General features: G+C 37.8%; 2 protein-coding genes across 9 annotated transcripts in view; both read right to left on the bottom strand.

Annotated features, from left to right (window-relative positions):
• Positions 1-16,707, bottom strand: part of RBM41 (RNA binding motif protein 41) — a 58,545-nt gene extending 41,838 nt beyond the window's left edge. For 2 of the 4 annotated variants that reach the window (XM_059384834.1, XM_059384836.1), the window contains exons 1-4: positions 16,356-16,657; positions 13,264-13,380; positions 12,471-12,663; positions 11,972-12,176 (exon numbers count right to left, since the gene is read on the bottom strand). In XM_059384834.1, coding sequence (XP_059240817.1) covers positions 11,972-12,176; positions 12,471-12,663; positions 13,264-13,380; positions 16,356-16,576 — 736 coding nt within the window. In that variant the 5' untranslated portion in view covers positions 16,577-16,657. The other 2 variants (XM_059384838.1, XM_059384837.1) reach the window with 2 other exon arrangements.
• A 4,318-nt stretch (positions 16,708-21,025) lies between these two features.
• Positions 21,026-25,289, bottom strand: part of NUP62CL (nucleoporin 62 C-terminal like) — a 102,658-nt gene continuing 98,394 nt past the window's right edge. For all 5 annotated transcript variants that reach the window (XM_059386264.1, XM_059386263.1, XM_059386266.1 and 2 more), the window contains one exon: positions 21,026-21,920. In XM_059386264.1, coding sequence (XP_059242247.1) covers positions 21,826-21,920 — 95 coding nt within the window. In that variant the 3' untranslated portion in view covers positions 21,026-21,825. The remainder of the gene's footprint in view (positions 21,921-25,289) is intronic.

Here is a 25,289-nt window from a genome sequence, read left to right as displayed (position 1 = left end):
AGAATGTTGGAGTAAGGACCTTGAAAATCCGCTCTTCCATAAACCCAAAACTCATTAAAAATTAAACTTTTGATAAGTCTGGAAATTAAATAGAGGCATACAACAATAGGAAGAACAGTTACTCAAGAAAAACAGCTGAGTCTCACTAAGAACAGTAAGACTTACTGCATTTCAACTTTCTGTAATCATGATTTCCTCTCTCCAACTTTGCAGTAGCCTTGAAAGCCAACAATCTTGCAACTGTGGTAACTGTAAATAAAACAGCAGCTTAGCTGATCTTATAGGAATTAGAGCAGTCTGAAGTTCACCAAAAGCCCCACCCTAAGAGAACTGTCACTGCTTGACCAGCCTAGTACTTCACTGAAAAGCTATAATCTGAGGGTTTGTCTTTGACTTGGTTCACATCTCACTCTGCAGGAACAGCCCAGCCTTAAGGCATTTGTCAAAACGAATTGGTGAGGGTTGTTCAACACTGTAGCTGCTTGAGAAAGCATTACCAGTTGGGGCTAACAAGAGGATGACAAAAAAGTTAAAAGAAGACATAGGGAATGAGCACACACTAACAGTTTTCAAAAATATACTACAAAGCTATAGCAATGAAAACAGTATTAGCATAAAGACAGACATACAGACTAGTGGAACAGACTAGAAAGCCCAGAAATACACCCTCACATATATGGTCAACTGGTCTTTGGCAAGAGTGGCAGGAATACACAATGGAGAAAGGACAGTCCCTTCAATAAATGATGCTAGAAAACTGAATCTCCGCATGGAAAAGAATGAAATGGGGACCTTATTTTATACCGGTTACAAAAGTCAATTAAAAATGGATTAAAGACTTGGGGCACCTGGGTGGCTCAGTGAGTTAAACCCTCTGCCTTTGGCTCAGGTCATGATCCCAGGGTCCTGGGATCGAGCCCTGCATCAGGCTCTCTGCTTAGCAGGGAGCCTGCCTCCCCCTCTCTGCCTGCCTCTCTGCCTACTTGTGATCTCTGTCTGTCAAATAAATAAATAAATAAATAAATAAATAAATAAATCTTTAAAAAATCATTTAAAAATATTTTAAAAATGGATTAAAGACTTAAAAAGAAGACCTGAAACTCTAAAACTCCTAGAAAAAAACAGACGAAAATTGTCTTGACATTGGTAGTGGTGATGATTTCTTAAATATAACTACAAAAGCACAGGCAAGAAAAGCGAAAATCGAAAGTGGAACTATATCAAACTAAAACCTGCATAGCAGAAGACATAATTAACAGAGTGAAAGACCATATATCCAATAAAGGGTTAATATCCAAAACATATAGGGAACTCCTACAACTCAACTTAACTATACTGGAATTCAAAATTTTTAAGATTTATTTATTTATTTGAGAGAGAGAGAAAGAGAGAGAAAGCATGAATGGGGGGAGTGGCAGAGGGAGAGACTCTTTAAGCAGACTGCCCACTGAGTACAGAGCCCAACGCAGGGCTCAGTCTCACAACCCATGAGATCACGACCTGAGCCAAAAGCAAGGGTTGGACACTTAATCCACTAAGCCACCCAGGGACCGCTGGAATTCAAATTTAAAAAAAATTATTTACCATGAGAGACTATGGACTCTGAAAAACAATCTGAGGGGTTTGAATTGACGGGTGGGTGGGAGGTTGGGGTACCAGGTGGTGGGTATTAAAGAAGGCACAGATTGCATGGAGCACTGGGTGTGGTGAAAAAGTAATGAATACTGTTATGCCAAAAATAAATAAAAATAAATTTTAAAAAATTATTTAAAAATTAAAATAAAAAAACCTGGGGCGCCTGGGTGGCTCAGGTCATGATCCCACAGTCCTCGGATCGAGCTCCACATCGGGCTCTCTGCTCAGTGGGAAGCCTGCTTCTCCCTCTCCCACTACCCCTGCTTAGGCTCTCTCTCTATGTCTCTCTCTGTGTCAAATAAATAAATAAAATCTTAAAACAAAAAAAAAAATTTAAAAACCTGATTAAGAAATGTGCAAAGTATTTGTATAGACATTTCTCCAAAGAAGATATACAAATGGCCAACAGGAATATGAAAAAGTGCTCAAGAGCCTTAATCATCAGGGAAATGGCAATCAAAACCACAGTGATATCCCCTCACAACTGTTAAAATAGCCAACATCAAAGAAAACAAAATATAACAAGTGTTGGTGAGGATCTGGACAAACTGTAATCTTTATACACTTTCAGTGGGAATGTAAAATGGTGTAACTACTACAGAGATCACTTAGGTTTCTGCAAAAGTTTAAAAATAGAAATACCATGTGTTAAAACAACCCTACCGCTAAGTATTCAAAGAACTGAAATCAGAGCCCGCAAGAAATATCCGTACTTCTATATTCAGCGCTATACTGTTCACGACAGCCAGGATGCGGAAACAACCTAACTGTCCATCAATGAATGAAGATAATGTGGTATATACATACAATGGGATATTATTCAGCCTTAAAAAAAAAATCCTGCCATCTTGACAACACAGATGAACCTTGAAGACATTCTGCTAAGTGAAAAAGGACAAATGCTGCCAACTTATGTAAGGTATATAAAATAATCAAACACAAAGAAGAAGAGAATATAATGGTGGTTGCCAGGGGCTGGGGTAAGGGGAAAATGGGGAGTTATTATTCAAAGGTTATAAAGTTTCGGCTATGCAAAATGACTAAGGTCTAGAGGCCCACTGTACAATGTTGTGCCTATATTTAATAATATTGCATTGTACATTCAAAAATTTGTTTAGTGTTCTTATAAAAAAGAAAGAAAAAGAGGAAATGAGATGTCCATAAGGGGCTCTGAGAAGTTCAGACATACTCCTGGGACTCTAGAAGGTAACAAACATGTGCTGAGCTATGTGTGTGCCCAGGAAAGTTAGTGCCTGAGAAGTCACTAATCTCTCACCTCTGGCTAACCTTGAGGCTCTGAACAAGTAGGAAGTGAAGTCTAAGGCACAGCTGCAAACTGCCTGGTGGGGCACTGAAGGAGGGACCCAACACACACACCCTCAACAAAGGCTGATAGAACTTTTTTGGTTCAAGGTACTTAATGAAAACTTTCTCTACTCATTAGTGGACACTCTGCTTACTGAACAGACTTAAGCAGCTGCACATGACAAAGAATTCAAATTTACAGCATTAGTCTAGGACAGTCACTATACAAACACCAAGAACAACTAACCCTGGGTGTGTGGGGGAAAATGACTTTCAGAATTGTCACATTACATTATTTTAACTGACTCATTTGCACCAAAAAAATGTTAGACTGCTGTGGACTAAATATCTGTCCCCCATCCCCCAACAGGTATTTTGAAACCCTACTGGTGATGTGATGGTAATAGGAAGTGAAGACCTTTGGGAGGTAACTGGGATTAGATAAGGTCTTGAGGGTGGAGCCCTCATGAATGGGGTCAGTACCCTTATAGAAGTAATGAGAACTTGCTTCCTCTCCCTGTTCTCTGATATGTGAGGGTTCAACAAGAAGTTAGCAGTCTGAAACCCAAAACAGGGTTCTCACCAGAACCTGATCATAATGGAACCCTGATCTCAGACTTCCCGCCTCCAGAACTGCGGGAAACAAATCTGTTGTTTATAAGCTACCCAGTTGACGGTTCTTTGTTATAGCAGCCTGAGTTGATTAAGACAAATACATTGAAAAAAAGGGAAAGAAAAGGAGAACATGGCCCATACACAGGAAAGAAGAAACAGTCAATAGAAGCTTTCATGAGAAAACACACTGGGCTTCTCAGACAAAACTTTTAATCAGTTGTTGTTAAAGTTCTTCAAACAATTAAAGAAAACCATGTATAAAGAACTAAAGGAATGTTTCAGAATGCCTTACCAAATAGGGAATAAAAATAAAGAGACAGAAATTATAATAAAGAACTAAATAGAAATTCTGGAGTTGAAAAGTATAGTAACTGAAATGAAAACTATACTAGAGGGGCCCAACAGAAGATCTGGGCTGACAGAAAAATCAGCAAACTTGAAGATATGTTGACTACTCATCTAAGGAAGATTACTCTGAGGAGCAAAAACAAGAAAGAATAAAGAAAAAATAACAGCCTTAGAGACCTGTGGGTAAGCATCATGCACACCAACATATCCATAATGGAAATCTCAGAAGAAGAAAGAGCACAAAGAGTATTTGGAGAACTAATGCCTGAAAACTTCTTAAAATTGATGAAAAACATTAATCTACACATTACAGAACCTTGAAAGAATCCAAGTAGGACAAACTCAAGGGACCTATTTGGAGTCTGTCCAAGAGACATTCAGACATGTAGCCAAACTGTCAAAATCAAAAGATGAAGACTGAATCCTGACTGTAGCAAGAGAGAAGAGACTCATCATGGACAAGGAGTCCTAAATAAGATCAACAGTTGGCTGCTCAACAGGAACTACATGGGCCAGAAGGCAGTAAGATGACATATTTGGTGTGCTAAAGGAAAAAGACTACCAACCAAAAACTTCAGACTGGCAAAAAACTATACTTTAAAACTAAAGGAGAGAGGCGCCTAGGTGGCTCATTCGGTTAGGCATCTGCCTTCGGCTTGGGCCATGATCCCAGAATCCTGGGATCGAGTCTCAAATCAGGCACTCTGCTCAGAAGGGAGCCTGCCTCTCCCTCTCCCTCTGCATACTTGTGCTCTCTCTTTATTTATTTATACTCTAAATAAATAAACTGACAAAAAAACTTAAAAAAACAAAAAAATAAAAATAAAGAAGAAATTAAGACATTCCAAGATAAGCATAGACTAAAAGAATTCATCACTATAAGACCTACCCTATGAGAAAACTGTAGGGAATACTTCAGGCTGAAATAAATGAACACTCTTCAGGAACTCAAAAAAAGAAAACTATAAAAAGATGACTGTATAGGAAAACATAAAAAAAACACACAATATATATGTATTTGTCTTTGTAACTCATTTTCTTGTCCTGACTTAGGAAATAACTACATAATGAAATAATTATAATACTATGCTGATGAGCTTGAAATCTATAAAGATGTAATTTGTGTGACAGTAATAGTACAAAGGAAGAAGGAGAAAACAGATAAAAAGGACAAAGTTTTTGAGTATTTCTGAAATTACATCAGTATTAATACAAACCTTTTTTTTAAACTAAGATGTTAATTATAATCCCCAAGACAACTATTTAAAAAGCAACTAAAAAGATAGTAAAAGAAGCAACACGTTAATTAAAATTATATACTGGAAAAACCTACTTCATGTGAAGGAATAAATGGAATAACAGAGGGGAAGAAAAGAAAGAAGACAAAGAGTAAAATGGCAGACCAAATCCTATTTTAGCAAAAGATTCCAATTACATAGATTAAATATAAATGAACTAAACATTCAATTGGAAAAGTAGATTAAAAAAGGAAAACACAACCTAACTATTTGCTGTCCATAAGAGATACACTTTAGGGGCGCCTGGGTGGCTTAGTCGACTAAGCATCTGCCTTCAGCTCAGGTCATGACCCCAGGTCCTGGGATGGAGCCCCTTGTTGGGCTCCCTGCTCAGTGGGGAGCCTGCTTCTCCCTTTCCTCCCTGTTCGCTTGTGATCTGTTGCGATCTCTCTCTCTCTCTCTCTCAAATAAATAAGATCTTTTTAAAGAAAGAGAAAGAGATACACTTTAGACTTTTTAAAAAGTTAATGGAAAAAGATGCTCCATGCAAAAAAAAAGAATCAAAGTAGAGCAGGGTATAAGAAATTCTTCATTCTTCTTCCTTCCTTGGTAAGTCTAGCTAAGGATTCTGAATTTTGTTGATCTTTCCAAAGGACCACTTTTGGTTTTGCCTATTCTCTGTATTTTTTAAATTATTTTTTATTTTTATTATTATTATTTTTTTGCTCTAAGCTTATCATTTTCTCCCTTCAGTTTGATGTGGGTTTAGGTTTCTCTTTTTTTTTTTTTTTGTAGTTTCTTTTTTTTAATCGGGACTTTATATTTTTGAAGAAGTTACAGGTTCACAGCAGAACTGAGGGGAAGGTACATGGATTTCCCACATTACCCCATTCCCACACATGTATAGCCTATCCCATTATCAATATCCCCCATCAGAGTGGTACAGTTTTACAACTAATGGATCTACATTGACCCACTATGATTACACAAAGTTTACAGTTTACATTATGGTTCACTCTTGGCATTATACAGTCTAAGGATTTGGACAAATTACTCTAGCTTTTAAAAAAATTTTATAGGTCTTAAGGTATAAGGTTTTGGTTATTAATTTAAGAGCTTTCTTTTTTATTAATATGGGAATTTATAACTATAAATATCCCCCTAAGCCCTGCTTTTATTGCATCATGTAAGTTTTGGTATGTTAAGTTTTGTTTTCATTCATCTCAAAGCATTTTCTAATGTCCCTGGTGACTTCTTTTTGATCTATCAGTTATTCAGTGGAGTGTCATTCCATTTCTGCATATTTGTACATTTTCTAAATGCCCTTCTATTACTGATTTCTAATTTCATTCAACTGTGAATGGAACTGGCAAGAGTGAACATCTTTGTCTTATTCCTGATACTGAGGGAAATATTTCAGTCTTTCACCATTTATTATGAAGTTAATTACTAACACAATCATTAACACAAACATACGGCCAATTTATTTCTGACAAAAATATGCAAAGGCAAGTAAATAGAGAAAAATACTCTCTTCAACATATGGTGCTGAAACTACTAGAAACTCACAGGCAAAAAACTGAACCTTAACCTAAACCCCACACTTTATAAAAGCATCAAGACAAAATAGATCATAGATCTAAATGTAGAATATACAACCATTAAACTGTTTAAAGAAAAATCTTATTCATAATCTGCTGTCAAAGAGTTCTTTGACATAAAAAAAGTATAATATGAAAGAAAAATTCTTTCTGATAATTGGATAACTGGATTATATCAAAATTTAAAACATCTGCTCTGAGGCAAAAAAAAAAACCTTGTGTACTAAAAACTACAAAATGTTGCTAGAAGAATTAAAAATACAAATAAATGCAAAGACAGCCCTTGTTCATGAATTGAAGACATAGTATATCATTAAGATGTCAATATTACCTAAAGTGCTATACAGATTCAGTAAAATCCCTATCAAAATCCCAATGACATTTCTTCCTGAAATAGAAAAACCCATCCTACAATTCATATGGTGCCTCAAGGATTCCTCAATAGTGAAAATCTTGAAAAAGAACAAAGTTGGAGGTCTCACACTTTCTGATTTCAAAACTTACTACAAACCTATGGTAATTAAAACAGTGTGGCACTGGCATAAACACAGACATACATACCAGTGGAATAGAATGGATAGCCTAAGAACAGACTCATATTTATGGTCAAATAATTTTTGGAGAGGGTGCTAAGAACATTTAATGTGTAAAGGAGAGTCTTTTCAACAAGTAGTATTGGGAAAACTAGATTATCAATGTGCAAAAAACAAAGTTGGATCCTTACCTTATAACATATATAAAAAATTAACTCAAGATGGACCAAAGACCTAAACATAAGGGCTAAAACTGTACAATGCTCAGGGGATAACATAGGAGAAAACCTTTATGAAATTAGATTTGGCAATGATTTATTGGCCATGACACCAAAAGCATAGTAACAAAAGAAAAAACTGACAAATCAGACTTCACCAAAAACATAAACTTTTGTGCATCAAAGGACACTATCAACAGAGTGAGAAGGCAACTCATGAAATGAAGGGAAATACTGGCAAATTATTTACCTGATAAGGGAATTAATATTTAGAATATGCAAAAAAAGCTGACAACTCAACAAAAAATAAACAACCAGTTTAAATAATGCGCAAAGGCAGTACACAGACATTTTTCCAAAGAACGTACACAAAGGCCAAAAAGCACATGAAAAAGATGCACAACATCACTAATCATTAGGGAAATGCAAATCAAAACCACACAAAGTACCACTTCACACCCACTAGAATGGCTGTCACAAAATAGAAAAGAATTTAAGTGTCGGACAAGGGGGTAGGGGAAACTGGAATCCTTCTTCATTGCTGGTGGGAATGTGCAATGATACAGCCTCTGTGGAAAACTGTATGGTGGTTCCTCCAAAGATTGAACACAGAATTGCATATGATCCTGCAATTCCACTTCGGGGTATATATGCAAAAGAACGGAATGCAGGGACTTGAACAGACACTTGTACATCCAGTTTCACAGCAGCATTATTTACAATAGCCAAAAGGCAGAAGCAGCGTGAGTGTCTACGGACAAACGAAGGGATAAACAAAATGTGATAGGTACATATAATGGAATATTATCCAGCCTGAAGGAAGGAAGGAAGTTCTGACACATGGATGACCTCGAAGACATGAAGTGAAATAAGCCAGACACAAAAGGACAAATGCATGATTCCACTTATATGAGGCACCTAGGGTAGTCAAATTCACAAAGACAGAAGGAATGGTGGTTGCCAGGGGCAAAGGGGAGGAGTGTAAGGGGAGCAGGTGTTTAATGGGTACAGAGTTTCGGTCTGGGAAGAGAAAGAAATTCTGGAGGTGGATAGTGATGATGGTTGCAGAACAATGTGAATATACTTAATGCCACAGAACTGTACACTGAAAACATGGTTAAAATGGTCAATTTTATGTTAGGTATATTTTACCATGACTTAAAAAGTTTGTTCTGCAAAAGACACTGTTCAGAGAATGAAAAGATAAGCTACAGACTGGGATAAAATATTTGCAAATCATATATCCGTCAGAGAACTGCATTTAGAACATGTAAAGAACTCTCAAAAGTCATGAAGAAAATACACAACCCAGTTAAAAACCAGCACAAGATTGGAACAGACACTGCAGCAAACAGGATAGAAAGATGGCAAATAAGCACATGAAAAGATGTTCAACATCATTAGCTACTAAGGAAAAGCAAATGAAAACTATGATGAGATACCACTGCACGGCTACTAGAGGAACTAAAATAAATACCAACAATACCAAATGCCGACAAAGATGTAGAGCAACTGGAACTCTCATACATTGCTGGTGGGAATGCAAAATGGTTCAGCCATTCTGGAAAATGGTTTGGCAGCTTCTTATAAAGTTAAACAAACACTTACCATATGACCCAGTAATCCCACTCCTTATTTACCTTAGAGAAATAAAAATTTATGTTCACACAAAAACCTGTACAAAAATGTTCGTATCAGTATTATTCATAGTCACCATAACCTGGAAACAGCCCAAATTGCACTTCAATGGGTAGATGGATACACAAAACTGGAATATCCACACAATGGAATGCTACTCAGCAAAATGAAAGAACTATCAATACACACGACTTGGATGACTCTCAAAGGCATTATACTAAATGAAAGAAGCCACACTTAAAAGATGACGTGCTGTATGATTCCATCTTTATGACATTCTTTAAAAGACACAACCATAGTGATGGAAAATAAATCAGGGATTACCAGAGATTATGGGTGGAGTTGGGGGTGACCATCAATGATGGGATGAGGGACTTTTAGAGTGATCAAGCTGTTCTCTATCCTGATTGTGGTGGTGGTTACATGAATTTACATGATTTACATGATTTACAATTCATGGAATTGTACACCAAGGAAAAAATAAGAAAGAAAAACAGACAATTTTATTGTAAATTCATTTTTAAAATAAAAGAGAATATTGCTATTATACCATCATCATCATAATAGTTATACTTTAGTGATTAATAAAAAGATTCAGAATGAGTTGTGAAATAGAATCCAAAAATCATTAAGGTCATTTTATGTCTGGTACAATAACATAAAGGTATAGAGAAAAAAAATCAACAACACTAAATGTAAAAGTTTTACAACTTTTAATATCTCCTCTCTTTAATATTCTTTATCAGGATAAATGGCTCCCTCTGCATCATTTCCTACAAACATTGTCATATACTGAATATGGAATTAAATAAGCACTCAACTCAGAAGTCTGGGACCCTATGTTACATTCCTAAATCTAACACTGTAAGAAAACTCTCGACTTGCCTTTTGTGCCTAATTTTATCTTCCTCTTCATTGAGGTCATGTACTTGTCTGCACTTGTCTTTTTGTGGTATGCTGTGAAGGTTTAAAGCAAGGAGTTTCAAAGATAGGAAACAGAACAGATTCATACACCACCCACCCACCCCAAATACCAGGTACTGCTCTAGGTGATTTACATGTATTACCTCACTTAATCCTCCTAATGACCCTAAAATGTAGGTCTTATTAATATTCTCATTTTACAAGATGAAGACACTGAAGTGTAGGGTGGTAACTTGCCCAGCATCTTACAACAAGCTAGCTAAGTGGGGGAGCCAGGGTTTTTCCAGCAGTCTGCCTCCAGAGCTCATGCTCTTAATCAGTATAATCAGTATACTAGGTCTCTCCACAAGAGGCTGTTCACTTGTTCTTTCATTCCTTCCTTCACCACTGCTCTTCCACGTCTATGGTCTCTGTCTCTAACAAAGCATTCATTCATGCTCATGGCTTTACCTGTCTGCCACCTGAGTGTCTGTGATTCCCACGTCTATGCAGCCAGCTCTGACTACTCCACTGACTTCCCTGCTGCATTTCCGACCACCTTCTCAATATGTGCATTTAATGATCCTGCCATTCTTACCAAATCAACATGTTTCAAATTGAACTCGTCTTTCATCAGAAACTCCCCATAAAGACTTCCTTAATTTTGCCAGTTGTTAAAAAGTCACACAGGCTTGAAAACATCTGGGTTGTCTCTGACCTCACCTTCGACCCTCCTCCTTCATTCTCAGTTCTTCCTTTGTGATGTCTCTTATAACCACACCTACCTCTCTTTCCAATACCACTGCCATCATTCTAGTCTAGATCTCCATGCCTAGATGACCATAATGCCTCCTAAATCCTTCTCGCTGCTTTCAGTTCTTTCTCTGTCTCATCCTATTTTTTTGGCCACTAGATTCATTCTTTTCAAATACTGCTTTTACCGGGTTACTCCTGGCTCAGAATCCTTTCACCATATCCAAACTATCCGAATAACTGACTCTGTACAGGTCTCTACTACCCACCAAATAAGGTCTTAAATTTTTAGCTACCTTTCTAACCTGGTCTTTCACAAGAGCCCCAAACACGCAATAGTGTTCATACCATCTGCTGCAAATGAATTGCTTTTCCTTCTCCTTACTATAGAATAGGTAGTATTAAAAGAGCACTGAAATCTTACCTCCTCTGAGAGGCCTTCTTCAGTTATGCCAAAGCACGGTGGCCTTTCCCTCCTATGAACTATAGCACTTAACAACTATATCCAGTGTTGTCACCAAATGTTACATGGTTCTCTCTCCAACCAGACTATAATTGCTACAAGGTCAGGAACGATTTCCTAAACTTCTGAGCACCTCCCACAGTGCCTAGCAAAACTTATCTGTTAAACTAATACTTTCTGGTTAAGATGCATTACATTTATCTATGTATTTTGTGCTCATATACAGTTCAGCCCAAAGACTCTTCACAGTCTAGCCTCACCTCCCTTTCCAGTGTCACTCCCTCGCATCCCCTGCTGTGCCCCATACTTCCTGCCACAATGAATTTCTCATTGTCCCCTAGATGCACTATGTCCCTTCACAGACCTGTTCCTGTTCACCTACTATCTGTAATGCCCTCTTACCTTATTTACCTGACAAATGACTGTTGCTCTATCAAGACTTAGTACAAATGTCAACTCCTGACTCCCCCCAACTAGACTTCCATGTTCAATGTTCTGTGCTCCCTTAGCATTTTATTCACATCTCTGTATCAGTGATTTCCATGTGGTATTACAACTGACTATGTACGTATTTGTGTCTGCCACGGACATATACATTCCTCAAGGAGACTGACTGTTTGTCCTTCCCCTACTCCCTTCACTAACTCTTCATATTTAATGTCCTGCTGTTAAATCTTTCTCTCAGTGAAAGAGCACATTAAAGTCAGTGGCAATCACATACCTTGGTAATAAAGAGCCTTGAGGAAGGAGTGCCGATCAGCTCCCTGAAATAAAGACTTTTCGATTTCCATTTCTCGCCGGGTCAGCTGTTTGCTCTTGGCAAATCTCTGTGGTAGGCAGAGGATGCGCTGACGCTCCGAGATCCTTTCTTCAATATCCTGAAGACGGTTCTGGATTGCTTCCGGGGTTGCCCTCAGTCTTGTCCTCTGAAACCAGAGAAATGAGATGGCATGTGTCATAGAGAACACAGCCTGAAAGTGATGATCTAATGCCTCAGATAAAAAAGAAGCTGGTGAAGGACCAGAGGTGACTGTTCATAGACGTGTTAGTGAAAAAGTCAAGGAAGACATTCTCTTTACCAAGACCCCTATCACAGAAACCAAAGAAAACTCATATACAGAGCTCAGTTTGGTAAGAACTAAAAATGAAAAGGCTCTCAGTGTTAAAGGAAGCGATCTTCCCCTTGATTCTTTAGGAAAAATAAAAATGGCCCCACTCACCTTTTCACCTGAAACATGGCTCTTCCAGATCAAGATTTCTGTTTCATTGAGCCCCAGTTCCCTAAGAGAAGCAGTTTCCTGGTCCTTCTCATGCAGTGTCTGGAACTGGGACAAAGTCATAGTCCCAGCTGCTTCCTTCCCAAAGGGCTTGTACATAGTACCAGGAGCAAAGCTCTCTTTCTTAGACACACATCTGCAAAACAAGCAGGAAGCAAGTTAAGAATATTTTCAGGTAAAAAAAAAAAAAAAAAAAGAATATTTTCAGGTTACCACAATTTACAGAAATAGGACTAGCCATTAAAAGAGGCACAATGGAACATACTAGCGATTTCTCTCTCATGGCCTATTTCTAGGCTGAAAGCACCACTGCAATGACATGGAATTCCGTCCTTCTTCCCCTCACCCAGGGCCAATAAATGAATGAATCAAATATTTACTGAATACCTACTACACATCAGACACTGGGCCAGGTACGGAGGATTTAACGGCAAAAAAAGATAAAAATGGTTTCTGCTTTTGCAGAAGAGAATCAAGTTAACAGACAATGATCTTATTGGGTTATAAGTGTTATGTATGTTAAGGGAAGACAGGAACGGACACCTAGCCCAGACTTAGTGGGATATGGGAGGCTTCCCAGAGGAAGAGACACAGAAGCAAAATGCTGTCCAATAAGTAGAAGTTGGCCAAGGAAAAGGGAGTGGGAGAGGAGTGTTCCATCCCGCCTTTCAGAGGCGTCGGCCACCTGGAGGTGAGGGTCTATGATACTCTACCTGTTCGCAAAATCAATACCTACTCCTCAATGGAGACAGAGGTATCAAGTTGATGCTGAAGGAGGCTTTTCAGCTGCCTCTCCCCTTCTGTTTCCAACTCCTCCAGGACATGCTCACCACTTTTCACACAGCTATTTACCCTGGAGCAGATATAAGAATGTATACAGAAAGCAGAAGAAATAGTCAATCTCAAAACATGTTCTTTAGCTATATAATCTACCAGTAGTGACCCCCATTTGTTTGAAGCCTTCTGTTTGTTGCCCTTCATCATTCACTCATCCTACAAATGTTTACTAAATACCTACTTCCATGCAATGCACTGTGCTAGGTACTGATGCAGTCAAAGGTATTCAAGGCACAGTCCCTATCCTCAAGAAGCTTGCAATTTATTTAGGGCCTGTGTATATGTGTTGTGTTGTATGCCTATGCGGGGAAGGGGGGAGAGGGAAGGGGAGAGAGGGAGGATGAGAAAAGTACGAGATAACTGGGAGCTAGGATGGTAAATGAAGACTTTGGAAAGGTAATTCTTAAACTGGCATTTGAAGGACTGGGTATGATGAAGGAAAGAAAAGGGAGGCTGAATAAGAAGAGACAGAAATATGTTCTGGGGAATAGGAAGCTCCCTTCAGTTGGCATTCACATATAAGCACTAGGAGATAATCTTGGAGGGGGTAATTAGACACGGATTTTGAATGGCCTTAAATACTCCAACTAAGGGGCCTGGGTCTTCATGTATAGGTATTAGAAAGCAATTTATTAGGCAGTTAAGTGGCAGGGTACAAATGATGGTTTAGGAAAATGAATGTGGTTATACTATGTCTTGTGGATTCATAGGAAAGAAACCAGAATAATGAGTTGGGAAACACTTTAAATTTGTCGAGCATAACACAAAGAAAGTTCAAACTGGCGTGGTAATAGTGGAAACAGAAAAGGAGACTTAGATGAGCGAGGCCTTTTGAAGGCAGGGGTAGGGAAGAAGTCAAAGATAAACCTGAAAGTTCAAGCTGCATAACTATGAGAATAATGGTACCAATGAAGGAAAGAGGAAAATCCAGATGGAATAAATGTTTTCAGAAGGGGAAAGTCAGTATTGTCTTAGCCAGGTTGAGTCAACTACCTATTACAACTGACACGCCAGCATGAAATATCAGGAATGCTGATATTTGTTTGCTCAGTATGAAAGACATACTGAGTCTGAGGTGACAGTATAAGTGATACTGGCTAACAGGAAACCGGGAGATGGAAGAATTGTACAGGTGAGAGTCTGAGGCTGGACATGGAAATCTCGAGTCATCTGTGTTGGCAGGATCTGGAGCTGTGAAAGAGGAGCAGATCTCCAGAGAGTATAGAAACAAATGCAAAGAGGGTCATGACACTTTATAGCTGAGGCACTACTCTGTAGAAATCTAGGTAATGCTATAAACTAGCCAATCCTAAGTAACTGAAAACCTCTTACTAGAGTGTAAATAGCAGGACCAGTAGAGCATGCAACAACAGATGATAATAGACAAAAATGAAATGAGTTAATTCCAAGAGAAAAACAAGTATGAAATACCTTCTTTATAAAGCAGTCCTTTACCATTTGGGTTATGAGCAAGATCTCATACTCTAGAAAGACTGAGGCCTATTTTTAGAAAATTTTAAAATATCCTTCCTTAGGTCCATGGTTTTAAAAAAACTTCCTTCTAAGTATCTCAATTTTTATTTATTATTTAAAATTCTGAAATTTCTTACTATGTTTAAAGTGGCTTTGAAAGGAATAAACCCTAGTTAACTACATCGGTACACATGAACCTCAAAAAGAAATGCTGAGTGAAATAAAGGCAAGTCACAGAAAAATTCATACAGTCTGTATCCGTTTACAGAATTCAAAAATGGATAACACTAGCAACATTTTGTTTAGAGATAAATTCATCTGTGGTGGACCTATTTTTTTTAAAGCAAGGTAATGATTAAAGCCAAATTCTGGATGGTGATCCCCTCAGGGAGAAAGGAGGAAGGAGAAGCAATCAGGGAAGGGCACACAGGGGACTTTTTAAAAAATTTTATTTATTTGAGAGACAGACAGAGGGAGTGAGAGAGAGCACAAGCAGTGTGAGGGGTCAAGGGATAAGCAGAGGCCCCGCTGAGCAGGGAGCTGGATGAGGGGCTGCATCCCAGAATCTGGGATCATGACCAGAGCTGTAGGCAGAGGCCCAGCCGAATGAGCTACCCAGGCACCCCCAAGGGACCCATAAGATACTGCTAATGTTCTATTTCTAAAGCTTTAGTGGGTCCGAATCTATTATTATTCTTTAGACTGTACATATGCATTATTTTGCATGTATGAAATATCACAATAAGCATTTTTTTAAAAGTCATTTTGAGGCAGGGAAACGTTTGTTTAAAAGATGCAGAAACCAGGGACGCCTGGGTGGCTCAGTGGGTTAAGCCGCTGCCTTCGGCTCAGGTCATGATTCCGGGGTCCTGGGATCGAGTCCCACATCGGGCTCTCTGCTCAGCAGGGGGCCTGCTTCCCTTCCTCTCTCTCTGCCTGCCTCTCTGCCTACTTGTGATTTCCCTCTGTCAAATAAATAAATTAAAAAAAAAATAGATGCAGAAACCAACAATACAGGAGAGCATAATATCAGAACTTTAAATGCACTGCTCTATTCCAGAGTGATTATTCTACTTTGCAATGAATCCAAAACTAATTTAATGAGGATCCTTTAAAAAAGCCATTGTGTACTGTCAACAACTGTGAAGCTCCGGCTTTCAACAATGACCAGCTAAGTTAAAGCTGCCATTTCCTGCAGAACCAGTAGGGGGAACTGCTTACAGCGCTGCTTTTCTTTCCCTATGATACACTGAGCCCGTTTTGTACTTTCCGTCTAAATTTTTAGAAACAAAGTATCAGTAGCTTAGGTTAAGATTTGAAAGCTCTACATGCTCTCAGGGCCCGAGAAAGTCTTCCTTAGTAAACAAACACTGCAAAAAAAAAAAAAAAAAAAGACACCCCCCCCTTCCCGCCCCCACCGTGTGCCCTTCCGAGGATGAGATGGAGGTAGGGCGGGACGGGGACGAGCTGGCCTGGCTTTCTCCCGCACTGGGCATCAGTCGGCCAAGACCCTTTTACCTGGGTGGGTCCGTGTGAAGTAGTAAGAAGCCACAGCATCCGTGCAGCTCCCGGGGCCGGAGCCGTGGCCTAGATGCCTGTGCTGGCAAGGCATTCCTACGGGAACCGGCGACGGAGGCCCTTCCTGAACTTCGCCCCGCAGGCCTGTCTAGCCCGTCTCCCCTCCTCCCTCCTCTTTTGTCTTCCCGCTCACACGAAATCGCATCCCGACAACGTGACATACCCCAAACACAAAGTCATAAAAGCCATTTTCAAAGTTAAAAGGTAGATGAGAGCTCCCTTCGCCGCCTGCTCTCAGAGAAGCCCTTACCTCTTCATGTTTCCACAGGCCCCTATCTCTAACTTGGGTGAATAGGCCGCGGACTTCAAGTCCCAGAACTCTGTGCGGCAGACTCTAAGGGGATTGTGGTGGAGTGCGGGGCTCTGGGAATTGTAGTCGCTCAGAGCTAAAGAAACCGAGAGTACGTACTCTACTGAATGAGGTGTTGTAAGTTGTTTAAATATTTCTCCTGCGGGTTAACGGCAGCACCCAAAATATCCAGCTCATAAAGCTAGGAGTCATTTGAGACTTCTTGACTGTCTCATTCAAAATAGCCAAATCCTGGCTCCTCTATTTTTCCTCCAATGTATGCCTATTAACAACCCTGCTTCTGCTTTCAAGGACTTATTATCGAGCCTACCCGCTGTTTCCAGCTGGGCCCCTGATCCATCCTCTGCAGTGTAGTCCGTGATCAGACACAAGTTTGACCAGATCACCTGCACTAACTGTAACAGAAGCTTAGGAGATGTTGTACTTCCTACCCTGAGAATCAGAAGTCCTTATGAATGTTTAGTTGAAGATTAGGTTGAATCAAGAGAGAGGTATAGCATAGTGGTTAAGACCGTGACCTCTGAGCTCCCAGAAATGGAAATACAAACATCCCTAAGTATATGAAAAGAAGTTTAATCTCACTTAATAAGTGCGATGGAAATTTCGAAGTACAAGGACTATAAAATATATGACCTGTACTCCTCAAAACTGTGCAGGTTATCAAAAACGTGGGAAGTCTGAGAACGTGTCAGCGAAAGGAACCAAACGAGACATAAAGACTAAATGTAATGTGATATCCTGCATGGGACTCTGGAACAGAAAAGGGGCCCTAGGTAATAACTAAAAAAACATGAATAAACTATGCACTTTAGTTTATAACATTCATTAGATGTGACAAATATACCAGAATTATAAAGATGTTAACACTAGAGGTTAAATGAGTGGAGGTATACACAACCCTGTACTATACAACTTTTCTATATATCTAAAACTGTTCTAAAAGTAGTTTATTAAAAGTACACTAAAATAACATTTTCACCTACAAGATTAATAAAGATCCAGAAGTTTGAGGGCGCATTACTTTTGTTGAGACTGTGGGAAAATAAGCACTCTCATTACACACTGCTGGTAGGAACATAAATTGGTACAACCTCTATGGAAGGTAATGTGAGGATACAGTTGAAACCATAAATCCCCATTTCCTTCAGAACAGAAATTCAACCTCTCTGAATAGGATCCTCAATATATATGTCAAGTGTGTGTGTGTGTGTGTGTGTGTGTAATATGTATATATGTACATATGTATTTTATGTGTATATATTTCATACACATATACAAGTTTATATGTATTTTACATGTAAAGTTATTCAGTGCAACATTGTTTATAACCAAATTTTGCAAACATAAAATACCCACAAATGTAATAAATCCATTCAATGTAAAACTGTGCAGCAGTCCTAAAGATGACAGAGTTTACTGTGGGCTGCTACTGAACAATCTAAATTATGTTTAGTGAAATAGCCAGGTGCAGAACAGTATCAATAGTATGCTTCCATTTGTGTAAAAAGAAAGGAGGGGGATTATATGTATGTATGCTTGTGTATGCATCAAATTCCTCTGGGAAAACATAGAGACCAGTGATAAATGAATGCTTCCAGGTAGGGGAGCTGGATGATTAGCAAAAAGGGTGGGGAAAAACTTCACTTTTTATACCTTTGATTTTTGAATATTTATTACCTAGTCAACATTCTTTTTTAATTAAAGGGACCCTTCTTATACCACAAAGAATAAAAAAAGAAAAAGATCATGTGTTTGGGGAGCACACTGTTTGGATTTCTCAGTTCCCATAGTTAGAGAGAACATAGTAGGCAGTTTGGACTTGATCTTTTGCTTTGCAAGTTATAAGACTATGTGATTGTCAGGAAGTTTCTTTAACTGGTCTAGGACAGCTTCCTCATCTGTAAAATTGGGAGAGTACCTCTGAATAGGGTGACCATAAAGTGTTACATAAAAGTATGGTTTTAAATTCACTTGATAGGTGGTCATCTATGAGCAAATATTCTGTCATCTGGTAGAACTTCTTCAAACTTTCTGTACTCCCATGCTCAAGTTAGAGGATAAGACAAAGAGCAGCTCCTAGAAGACACTGTACTTCCTAAGAACTTCTTACAGATTGAAAAGGTCACAGAAAGTATCTGAGCTATCCAAAACCTGTTATATGTATGTTCTTGAAGGACACGGATGAATTAATGCTGGTATAACATGTACTATTTTGTGGCTCCGGCAGAGAGCACAGAAAGAATGTAAGCGTGCACAAAGTGTGGGTCATACCAAAGCCTGTACCAGGTAAATCCTGTATGATGGTGAGGCTGAATTCTGCTGCTCAACCAAACTGTTCAATGGACACATCAATCCATAAGTAGATGGGAAAATCTGCCAAAGCTGCTGGTGTATTTGTCCCTTGGGAAAGTGGCAAAGGGTGGAACAAATGCTATACCAGACATGTGTACGACTTCGAATAAGACATACATCCTATCGGCACAGAAGAGATACACACTTCATTAGGAATCCATCTAGGAGGGATGAGTAGAGGATAAATGGCTAAAAAGACATGTAGAGTGGAACTGCAACTTGAAAGCAAGGTCACGAGGAAGTACTCTCTGTACCTGTGTATAACTGTAGCTAGTCCCAGGGGTTGGTAGCAAGGGACAAACATTCAGAAAATTGCACTAGAAGGAAAAACAGGCTATTTCTAGTTCTGTCAAACGTATTAACTGTGGAATAATAGCTATTTCTTTTCCCACGGCATGCCTTTCCCTGCTTTTAAAGGGAGACAGTGTATAAAAGCTTTGAGACAGTTCACAAAAAGCTTTGAGAGTTGTAGATGTTATTCATGGACACAGACATCTTACCATGAGGTAATTTCACAATTTCATCTCAGAAGAATTTATGACAAACTGAAAAATATGCCTTATTTGTCTTTCTGACAATTTAATAAGGTTCGTTTAATTAAGCCAGAAGTTCTTCCTTAACACAGATATATTTTCAGTGTTTGTCCTTTTCAGATGCTTTGTTTGCAGCACATTTCTGATGAGTACATTATGAAACAATGATAATTTCCAGATGTGGAAGAAGATGCTAAAACCAAAACTCTTCTCTAGAAGAGAAGAAATCAACTGTGCATGTCTTTCAAATACCCCAAATAAGATAGCATAAATGCTGTTTTAGAGAAAATAAATACAGCATCTTTTTCAAAGGACAAAGAAAAGGCTAATTTAATAACATGACAAATTTAAGAAATTTTCCTTCAGCTAAATCCTAGCTGGTCTTGAATATGGTTAGAAGAGGCTCAAGACTCTAGTACCTAACAAAAATGTTGCCTTAAAATGGGTTATTTGCGATCTTTTAATTAATATTTGTTCAACAATGTCATGTTCTCTAGACACACGTTAGAATCCAAGTCAAAAGGAACCTTAGAGATGAATTAATCCAAGACTCCAGATTCCAGTACATGGAGGTTCTGCCAGTAAATCTTATATTGTTAACTGCATTGATCTGGAAGCCCTCACCACCCATCATTTTTCCAGCTCTTGGGGAATAAAAAAAAAAACCCTAGAACTCCCAGTACAAATCCAGCAGGAATACACGAGCCCCTCATTTCACTGAGGAACTTTAGAATAAGCATGTATCATTTGTGAAAGGACATAAAGGAATCACAAAGCTTCAGAGAAATGAAAAATCATTTCTTTTTACTTGGAAAGACCTTATTCATATGATTAAATGCTTTCATGGTAGAGATGAAAGATGATACCCAAAATGAAATTATTTGTCCAGTTAATTAAGTAGGGACAAGACTAAATCCGGTGTTTCCACTAATATACTATGTACCTTTTACTGAGCTTAGAACTTAATTCATACACCAACTACTTTATAAGAGTTAAATCTCCAAAAACAATAAGGAAAATCTCTTATCTACAGTATAACAGAAATAACACTAGGCTCAAAAACTGGAGATTACTCAAAATTATAGCCAAAGCTCTATGCCTACAGAAATCATCCACAAAATTAAATTGTCTCTGGATTATTTTCATATTCTAAAGTTTTGAGTGGTAACAAAAGCTTACCTGATAAGCTGCTACTTTGAGAAGTTTGGGTAGGAATGAAAAGGTCATATAAGTTGATATTTAGTTTACTTATAAGGTGGTGAAAATAACTAGTACTCATTTCAAAGATATTTTCTTCCTGTAATATGTGCAGGACCCCCCTGCACATGTACAGTCAGTATTAGAGAAATTTAGCTCAGTAATTATAGTCAACTAAGCTCTAGTCACTCAAGAACTTTTAAGTAAGTTTGCTTTCACGTTATACGTTTATTTTTTAGAATATCACCTTTATTTATGACAGGTAAAACATGTAACACAAGAGATCAGACTGTTCCCAAGCTAAGAACAAGGTTTTTTCTTGAAAAACAAATGTCCCAAAGCCAGCAACTATATGCTAAAACCAAATAAAATACCAGACTATCCGTACATCAAAAATATATGAATTGCCTGAACCTTATGCTTTTAAACATAACCTAATTCAAGAACTAAATATACTCTAATATTTCTTCTTCTCCAAATTTCTCACACTTTCTATACTTTATAACACACTTCTTTGTATTATCTATACTGTTTTCATACAGACAGGCATTAATTATATCTCAAACTAGACAGTAAGTTCCTTTGAGGAAAAAGACTACGGTACCTAGCACTACATGTTGAAAGCAGACACCCAGTAAAGACTAGCTGGAATCTATTTCTTGGCAAACATCTCTCGATGATCTGGTTAGAGGAAGAAGGACAATGTGTGCTGCTGGTAGAATATGGGATCTAGGAGAGTTTAAGATACAAATTACACACACGGAGTCAACATGTAATAGGTTACTGCCTAGAGCCAAGAGGGCTAATACAGTCACAGTTTGCTACTACTAAAAGCCAAACTACAGTATAATTCTCAACAGCACAATATTTAATTGAAAAAAAAAAATCAAACCAACCACAAGAAAACTGCATTGTAACCAAAGACTAAGTAGTTACTTGTGAATACTACTCTATTTCACATCATAAAAACTTGTAGATAAAGTATAATCCCAAAACAGCATGCAGAATATGTGGTCGTTCAATCAAAAGCAATTCTGATATTGTGTTCTTGCTCTGCATGACGATGATCCTCAAAAATCCGTGTTACCTCTTCTACCTTCTTCTGCAGCATGCCTACAGGAGGAAAAGTCATGCATCATTAATTTGAGGTCAAAATGTCCAAGGAACAGAATAGCTTACATTCTCACTTCAATATGACTTATAAAACATCAGTTTTATTTAATAGCTTTAACTATTAGAATATACAGGAAAAAATAATCTGTTTAGAAACTGAAAAGAGTGGACAAGACCATTCTTGATTTGCTCTAATTTTCTGGTAAATAACTGTCTACTTGACATTTATGTTTTGTTGAAGAGAAGTGAAAACTGCTTTTTACTCATTACAGCTTAAAAGTGCTATACAAGGTGGTCATTAAATTGAGGTTATAGATTCTGGTACAGGTTTTTGCTGTCTATAAGCAAATTAGTACACATAGTATATTCACATTTCTGTTCCTTTCTAAAGGTTTATTTAACTTGGTGGTCCTCAATTTGCTTGGGAGCAGAGCAACACAAAACACCATTAATTTTACCATATAAAACAGCAATATTCTATAGTAAAAATAAGCTGTCAAAGTAAGCATGATAATCTAGATTTTTCTATTAATGTGCAGTTGGTCATTTGTTTTAGTGTTCATTAATGCTTACTAGCCAATAAGCAATAGCTGGTGCCAACGATTAAAAAAAAAACTTCACAAGAGAAACACGAAAAATTCGAAACAACATACTTCAGTTTTCTTCAGCCAATTGGAAAAGCCCCAATGTTATTCAGTTTTAAAGTATAAGAATACGTCATTCTATCTTATGACATACAGACATTTTGCAAGATTATACCTTAAGAACTAATGGTTATATACTGAAAGGCTAGAAAAACAGTGTACATTGAGCCTGCCAAAATACATCTCCTTTTTTTTCTAATAACTGCAGGGTGCAATTTTTTTTAACCACTAAATTACATTTTTCAGTGTGACAGAGGCACAATGAGCACTATAACAAACCATTAACTTGAGGCCAGAATTGTCAACATAAGCAAAATCTACTTAATTTGCTGATTGATAATGTATTAAGGAATACATTTATACAATTTTTTTTAAATCAATGAAATGTTGAGCAACACAAGCCAGCATTATTAAGAGAGCTTTCTATAAATATTTTGTCATGTCTTCAAATTAAATTCTCAGGACTATTTCTATATTAACATACTTTACATTTTTTAGGAGTTTCATTATTTGAGGGCAAAAATTGCTCCTAAAATTTAACTGCCCAGAGTTCAGTTCTGAAGATATGTATTAGGGACTGGTTCCTGTAGGTCTATGAAATTATATACCATACTAGAAGATAAATGCCAGGACTAGTCAATAATTGGGGGAAATACACCATATAAATTTTGAGATTAAAATGAACTGTATTGAGCAATATGAAAATGAAATTAAGAAAACAATTCCATTCACAACTGCATCAAAAAGAATTAAAACACTTAGAAATAAACCTACCAAATGGAGTATAAGACCTGTACACCAAAACATACAGAACATTGCTAAGAGAAATTAAGATCTAAAGAAATGAAGAGGAATCCCATGTTCATGGATTGAAAGACTCCATAGTGGTAAGACGGCAATCCCTCACAGGCTGATCTACAAATTCACTGTAACCCCTATGAAAATTCCAGCAAGCTATTTTTATAGAAATAGAAAAGCTTTAAAATTTACATGGAACGGACCCAGAATAGCAAAGCAATCTTGAAAAAGAATAATAAATTGCAAGAATTACACTACACAATTTTAAAACTTACTACAAAGCCACATTAATCAAGATGGTGTAATACTAACATAGGATAGCCATAGAGATCAATGGAACAGAAAGTCCAAAAATAAAACTCTATATTTATGGTCAATTCATTTTTGATGAAGGTGATAAGACAATTCAGTGGGGGAAAACATAGTATTTTTCAACAAATAGTGCAGAGACAACTGGTTACCTACATGAAAATGAATTTGAATCCTTACTTCTTAACTATGCACAAAAAACAACTCAAGGTGGGCCGAGCTGAAAGCGACCAGACAGGATGTTCACAATGTTAGGGCAGAGCTAAAAGCTACCAGGGCTGAGGTTCACAATGTCTCAAAGAGTTCCAGTCTAATTTAAATTATCTCAAAGCTAGGGTAACTGAGACAGAAGATAGAATTAGTGATCTGGAGGACAAACAGAAAGGATCAAGAGGAAGCCTGGAACAAACAGTTTAGAAACCATGCAAACAGAATCAGGGAAATAAATAATGCCATGAAACATTCCAACGTCAGAATTATTGGAATCCCTGAAGGGGAGGAGAAAGAAAGAAGTCTAGAAGATACAGTGGAACAAGTTCTTCATGAAAATTTTCCCAATCTCGCGAATGGAACCAGGGTTCATGAACTAGAGGCCGAACGGTCTCCACCCAAGATTATAGATTCCAGAAAAACATCAAGGCACCTGATAGTCAAATTGAGGAATCATAATTGTAGGTATAATCTCTTGAAAGCCACTAGGACAAAGAGGCTCCTTACTTAAAAAGGAAAACCCATCAGAATAACGGCAGACCTGTCCACAGAGACCTGGCAATTCAGAAAGGGCTGGCAAGATATATTCAGGGCACTACTGAGAAGAACATGCAGCCAAGAATACTTTATCCAGCAAGACTGACATTCAAAATGGATGAAGAGATAAAGAGTTTCCAAGACCGGCAAGGCTTAAAAGACTATGCAGCCACCAAGCCGACACTGCAGGAAATATTAAGGGGGGTTCTATAAAAGAGGAAAAATCCTCAGAATAGCATTGAACAGAAATATAGAGACAATCTACAGAAAGAAAGACTTCAAAGGTAACATGATGTCAATAAAAACGTATCTATTAATAATCACTCTCAATGTGAATGGCCTAAATGCGCCCATAAAATGGCACAGGGTTGCAGATTGGATTAAATGACAGGACACATCCATATATTGTCTACAAGAAACCCATTTTGAACCTAAAGATACACCCAGACTAAAAAAAAAAAAAAAGATACACCCAGCCTGAAAGTGAAGGGATGGAGAAGCATCTTTCATGCCAATGGGCCTAAAAAGAAGGCTGGGGTAGTGATTCTCATATCAGATAAATTAGATTTTAAACTAAAGACTGTAGTGAGATACAGAAGGACAGGACATAATTCTTAAAGGGACTATCCACCAAGATGATCTAACAATTGTAAATATCTATGTCCCCAATATGGGAGCAGCCAATTACATAAGAAAACTGTTAATCAAGATAAAGAGTCATATTGATATGAATACATTAATAGTAGGAGATCTTAACACACCTCTCTCAGAAATAGACAGATCATCGAAGCAGAAAATCAATAAAGAAACAAGAGCATTGAATGACACATTGGACCAGATGGACCTCATAGATATATACAGAACATTCAAC

This window comes from Mustela nigripes, chromosome X (genome assembly GCF_022355385.1).
Source record: "Mustela nigripes isolate SB6536 chromosome X, MUSNIG.SB6536, whole genome shotgun sequence".
NCBI lineage: Eukaryota > Metazoa > Chordata > Mammalia > Carnivora > Mustelidae > Mustela > Mustela nigripes.
This window is presented reverse-complemented; position numbering and strand designations above follow the sequence as displayed.